The sequence below is a fragment of the Penicillium odoratum genome (assembly GCF_028828045.1).
Source record: "Penicillium odoratum strain IBT 22623 chromosome Unknown utg000002l_segment0_segment0, whole genome shotgun sequence".
Lineage (NCBI taxonomy): Eukaryota > Fungi > Ascomycota > Eurotiomycetes > Eurotiales > Aspergillaceae > Penicillium > Penicillium odoratum.
This window is the reverse complement of record NW_026643144.1, coordinates 3,187,294-3,193,293: the sequence shown is the minus strand read 5'-3', so window position 1 is coordinate 3,193,293 and position 6,000 is coordinate 3,187,294. Positions and strand designations below refer to the sequence as shown.

The 6,000-nt window shown below is 43.6% G+C and overlaps 2 protein-coding genes across 2 annotated transcripts; both read left to right on the top strand.

The window, feature by feature from the left end:
* Positions 1-2,409: 2,409 nt before the first annotated feature.
* Positions 2,410-3,340, top strand: N7520_003245 (uncharacterized protein; the record flags this gene model as incomplete). Its single annotated transcript, XM_057137180.1, has 2 exons — positions 2,410-2,943; positions 3,008-3,340. 2 exons carry the CDS (start codon positions 2,410-2,412, stop codon positions 3,338-3,340), a joined length of 867 nt encoding a protein of 288 aa, XP_056999866.1.
* Positions 3,341-3,499: 159 nt separating this feature from the next.
* Positions 3,500-5,153, top strand: N7520_003244 (uncharacterized protein; the record flags this gene model as incomplete). Its single annotated transcript, XM_057137179.1, has 2 exons — positions 3,500-3,727; positions 3,780-5,153. The coding sequence occupies 2 exons, from the start codon at positions 3,500-3,502 to the stop codon at positions 5,151-5,153; spliced, it is 1,602 nt and encodes a 533-aa protein (XP_056999865.1).
* Between the last annotated feature and the right edge of the window lie 847 nt (positions 5,154-6,000).

Here is a 6,000-nt window from a genome sequence, read left to right as displayed (position 1 = left end):
CGGACTACCGGTCCCTATTCTCCTACTCTTGCTGCTGCTGCTTAATTAAGGGGGTAGTTATTGACCTAAATAATATACTCAGAGAGTGTGAAGTTATCGTATCCGATTTACACATATATGAGCCAGCTTCTAGGACCCGGATATGTTAGTTCTCACGTAAGTAGACGGCTTTATCACGCAGCTCCTTTAAGCACCAGCTCCACGCCTTATCACTTAATAGTGAGCTTGTTTCAACGGCCTCTTTTCGCCACTGCGCTACAACTTGATCATTGAAGACATCAATATGCCACTCCGGCTGATCAGTAATGTTGTTCATGGTAGCTATCATTGCTAACTCGCGAGCTGTCACTGCAGGGCGCTGACACCATTCATTCATTCCATGTGCAAAGCGGGCATCGCATTAGATCTCATAATCAATCGGGACCTCTCCGAAGCCTGGAACTTGGAGCGGGGCACGGCCACTGTTGTCCAGCACCATGGGAATGTGGCCCGATGTTTCGCGTGTTGTGTCCGCTGGCTAGTCCATTATACCTAGGGGTGTATCCACGTAACCAAAAACACTTGCTCGGGAAGCGCATAAACTGGGACTCTTAATGCCTTGGGAATCAAGAAGAAATGGGTGTTGAATGACACAAATCGCGCTAGTAAGATTCTCCTCACTTTTACCGATAATATGTCTTACCGCCCTCGATGCGCGTGGCCTGAGATTTTGCCACTCGCTACATCCCTAAATATGTGGGCCATGTATTATCGCCCAGAATTACCGTTCTTTCATTTCTGGGGAAATTCAAGAAATCGTTTACACAATGTGGAGTCCAAGTCGATTGCCAATCATTTTAGTTCGTCATATAGAGGGAGCGTCAATCGACTGGGTCTCGGTGGGTCACCAGTTGGGCCCACCAGGCGACGAATTTAACTCTCCACCGCGTTGCCTCAACGCTAGAAGCGGCGACTAATGTCATTTTGAGGGCACATTTATAGTTCAATAATCTAGACTGAGATCGCCGTTAAGTCACTGACATGAATTTAGAGGTACAGAACGTTACGAGGAGAGGTGAAGTACGAGCGGTGAAGAGAGGGTAGTGAAGAGAGGGTGGTAAAGAGAGAGGGTTCTCTAAATTATTTTGTGGAGAGCTAGACTTTTACTCGCTGTCGGTTGGCACCGCGGAAAGGTCAGAGTGCCAGGAGGGCTAGGGACAGTTAGTGGAACAGTCAAACCGTCCGAGAAAAATTGAAGACTCTTACCTTATACAGATTTATTCTCCCTCCAAAGCCTGCAGATTTGAGCAGGCGGAATTGATGGTGGGATTCCATGACCGAAACGACTCGTTGATACGACGAACCTAAAGAAGCTTACCCGGTCAGTATGGAAAACGCACTTTGAGCGCTTAGCGTAAAGCTTATAGGTTCTTAACCTCTCTAGAACGCTCCTTACATACTTAATATGTTCTTCTTCTGTCCTCGAGAAGATCAGGATATCGTCTAGGTATACTATCACATAGATATCGAGTATATCACTAAGAGCTCTATTTAGACTGCGGCATATCCTCTCCGCTGGATATCAGGTTCAATACCATATCCGCAAATTGAGGATAATGGATATTACTTCCATACCATATCCTCAATGAGGATATCCATGGATATCCGCGAGGATATGAGGATATTTTGCGGATATCCGCACTAGCATAACTCTCGCCTGATTATCTACTTAGGGGTAGTCATGTGCCTCTTATCCAGCTGATTAATTTATTTTTCAGAACAAAAGATACACAGGTTTGGTCCTGACCATACTACTAGCCTTATTTATCCTAATTCCTCATGAAATATTAAGAAATATATTTGTATTAAGCAATTTATATTCATTTTATTATTACTTATAGCAGCAATTTGATTTTTGAAGTAGATTGGGGGATATACATGATTTTTTGTAATTCCACTTTACTTTACCATGGAAATATATATTTACTCAAGGCAGTAGTGTAGGATCTTTTAGCTAAACGATGTACATATGACTAAACTCACCATTTCTTGGTCAAATTTAACTAGCCTAGCTTTAAATTAGTTTCCTAAGCCTATCTTTTAAGTATATTAAGTTTTTAAATATATCCTTCTAAGAAATACCGGTCGGAAGCTCTAATGTTGTGGACAGCGGATTTAGTGAGTATGATAGTAAGGTCGAGGATATCCAAGGATATCCATGCGGATATCCGCGATATATCCTCAATTATCCTCAATTATCCTCACTGGTGATTAGTAATAGCCAATCATCGTCATTAAAAGTAAGAGATATGTCGAAAACGCACCCCGCAACTTACGAGTTGCAGCTTATTGCCATAACCCTGATATTTTCAGCTCGTCCTATATGTACGTTTCTCCCTTTCTTTCTCTTGTATAGTGATCAAGTACAATATGTCTTACTCACAGGCATCTCAGTCCCAATTTTCCTTCTGCGCCGATTCAGATCTAGGTCTGAATACCGACCTCCTTTATTCAGATGATATCTCTGAGCTCATTGGCAGTCAGGCTTCATTGACATCCACGTCCCGAATTTCATTTCCGATTGCGCCCCTCTCGCTTACGCGTGTTGGCCTCCCTCTTCAACAGTACTGGGTCCTCTATTCCTCCGAGCCTGGTAGCGAGATGGATGGATCTCGTAAGCGCTTTATAACGTGGTGGCTAAATACAGAGTCTGGATCAGCGCCCGAAATACAAGACTCGATCCGTTGGGATGGGAAAAAGACATCAAGTGTCTGGGATAATTTCAATCAGGTTGCACATGAGAAGACTGGCAAGCCAAAGGTTATGTGTACATCATGTCTCTGTACCCTTGTTCATCCAAGCTATCGCCGTGCTGGGTCATCGCCAATGAATGCACATATTAAGGCAGGCACTTGTACTCGGAAGCCAGTTACCCAGAGGATCGATCAGCTACTCAAACATATGGTATATTTCTCTTTCATCAAGACCCCTAATATCTCTCTTGCTAATCTTAATAACTATCCCAAAGCCAACTATCCCTAGAAACCAACCCTTCTCCCAGGAGCGTCTGGTGAAAGCGATACTAGACTTCATTTCTACAGCTCACCTACCCTTCCGAATCGTTGAACACACCCAATTCAAAGATCTAGTAGAGATTATTCAACAAGCCCACAGCAAGATCGATATACCATCCGCGCGAAGCATACGACGTTATCTTGATTCTGCAGTCAGAAGTGACCAGAAGGGGGTTCTGAAAAGGCTTCCAGATGGGAGTCGCCTCTCACTAGCGCTTGATTGCTGGACATCGCCATTTCAGCAAGCTTTCATGGCCATCACAGGTTACTTCCTTGATCAGGACTAGAATTACTGTGAAGTTCTTCTTCGGTTTGAGCATCTTCATGGATCTCATACTGGTGAAAATCTGAGCAAGACCGTAATCCAGCTTCTAACTGATCATGGAATCACTGATCGTGTGTTATCTGTGACAACAGATAATGCAACGAATAACAATACCTTGATGATGAACATCCAAGAGACTATCCAGTCGCAAAGCCAATCAGATACCTTGATTTTCCGAGTTCCATGTATTGCGCATGTGATTCAATTAAGCTTGAATGAGCTTCTTGGGAAGCTAAAGGTGACACCACCTAACAAAGAGATTGAACTAGAGTGGTCTGATGAGCGGACCCATTCATTTCAGACCAAAAGATCTAGCTCAACTCGGCAAATTGCAGATACCTTAAAGAAGGCAAGTTCTATCTCCCTAAGGCTTGTAGTTTATTCTGATAAAAGAGTTTTAGATCCGAGGTCTTGCGGTCTTCATCAATGCAAGCCCACAACGCCGGGAGGCATTTATGGCTCTACAAACTAAGGAGCCTCGTTTAGTTCCTGTTCAAGATGTCCAAACCCGATGGAACTCGACCTTTATCATGCTGAATCGGGCCAAAAGGCTACAACCATTCTATGATCAGTATTGTATAGACCATCAGTATCTTCACTTCAAACTTGATCAAGAAGAGTGGCGACAGATTGAATACCTTCTTCTTCTCACAAAGCCTTTCTTCGACTTCACAAATATGTTGTCTAAGACTAAGGATGTTACTACACATAACATCTATAGTATTTACAACAAGCTTTTCTCTCATCTTGATGAAGCTGAGAGTAAGTTGAAGAATAAAGGTGTTGTCTGGAAGAAGCACATGCTCGAAGCTCTTCAGACTGCTAAACGGAAGCTCTCAAAGTACTACACTGCGACCGATTATGAATCATATGGTGATGTCTATGCACTCGCGACAATCCTTTGCCCATCAAAAAAACTTCGATATTTTGCATCATCAGACTGGCAAGGTGAAATTAACTATGTTGATCACTATCATGGAGTTCTTAAGCGAGAGTTTGATCGATATAAAGAGACACTTCACCATGATTCAAACAATACAGTCTTACAAGATACCACTAAAGAGGCCCTGGATGATGATTATGGTGATCTTGATGCTGCTTGTGCTTCTCAGAGCCAGCCACAGCATAGGCTCTCAAAGCCCGAAGATGATGAGATTGCGAGGTATCTTGCCCGCGGGATCGAGGGTCAGAAGCCTAGAGCATTCTGGAAAGACCATGAGCATGAGTTTCCTATTCTTGCGAGGATAGCACGGGATAATCTCTCAATCCCAGCTAGTGGCGCAGGCGTTGAGCGATTATTTAATTGCGCTCGCGATATGTGCCACTATCGTCGCGGGCGATTGAAACCAAGTACCATCCGAGGACTGATGCTTCATCAATTCGCCACTAACTTTGACGTTGAGCAGAAGGAGATAGAGGTTATCAAGGAGTATCTATCCATTGGAGAAGCTGCGTTGTTAGATCAAGCTTGGAAACCAATGCCCCAGCTTGAAACACTTGAGCCAATTAGTGATAACGAAGAGGAGGATCAAGAGCCTAGCATAGAGGATACACAACAGATAGAGAGCTGCGATGATGATTTGGGTAGTGGGAAGAATAATGATCAAAGTAAGCAACTGCAGCGCAAACGATCAAAGAAACGATCATCCGAATGTTTTGATGACGATGACGATGACCTTCCAGAAATGCCAATAGATGAGGGCATGCAGGGACGGTCGGGGCGAATTCGGAAGCAACCTAGGTTACCTGATGGATTTCAGATTGATTTAAGGTAGTTAGTATTAAGTATTGATTAGAAATGACAGAATCATGTTTACCAGATTGAAATCTTTAAAATGATGATTACACGAAGATTACTTCAAAAATACACAAGAAACCGCATAATTTATACACGCTCAAAAAAGTCACGAGGCTAGGCGTGTTTGGCTGGTTTGATATCCATTGGATATCCTCAAATATCCAGAGGATATTAGGTGGTATACCATATCCGCAAAATTGAGGATTGCGGATATTACGTGACATACCATATCCGCAATTTGCGGAGAGGATATGCGGATGTCCGTGGATATTGAGGATGTTGCCGCAGTCTAGCTCTATTGATATACGATTAGAATGTGGCAGGTGCGTTAGCCAATCCGAAAGGCATCACTCTATACTCAAAGTGTCCATATCGTGTTCTAAAGGCAGTCTTCCACTCGTCTCCTTTCCTTATTCTTATACAGTGGTACGCATCTCGAAGGTCCAGCTATATAAAGATCTTTGATCCTGCTAGCCTGTCTAAGGATTCCGCTATTAACGGAAGTGGGTGCCGGTTTTTGATAGTGATCTTATTCAGTCCCCGGTAGTCTACGCATAAGCGTAACTTATCCGTCCCTTTCTTAGGTACGAATAGAATCGGAGCTCCTGCTGGGCTCTTCGAGGGTTGAATCCACCCTTTTGCGAGGTTCTTATCGATATACTCTCGCAATGCTTCTAACTCCTTATTTAAAAGTGAGTAGATCGGCTTGTATAGGGGCTGCTTCTCAGCCTGCAGATCGATTGCATAGTCGTGTTCTGCATGATCTGGTAGGATGCCTGCCCTCTCTTTATCGAAGACGTCTGCGTACACCGCGTATGCGTCGG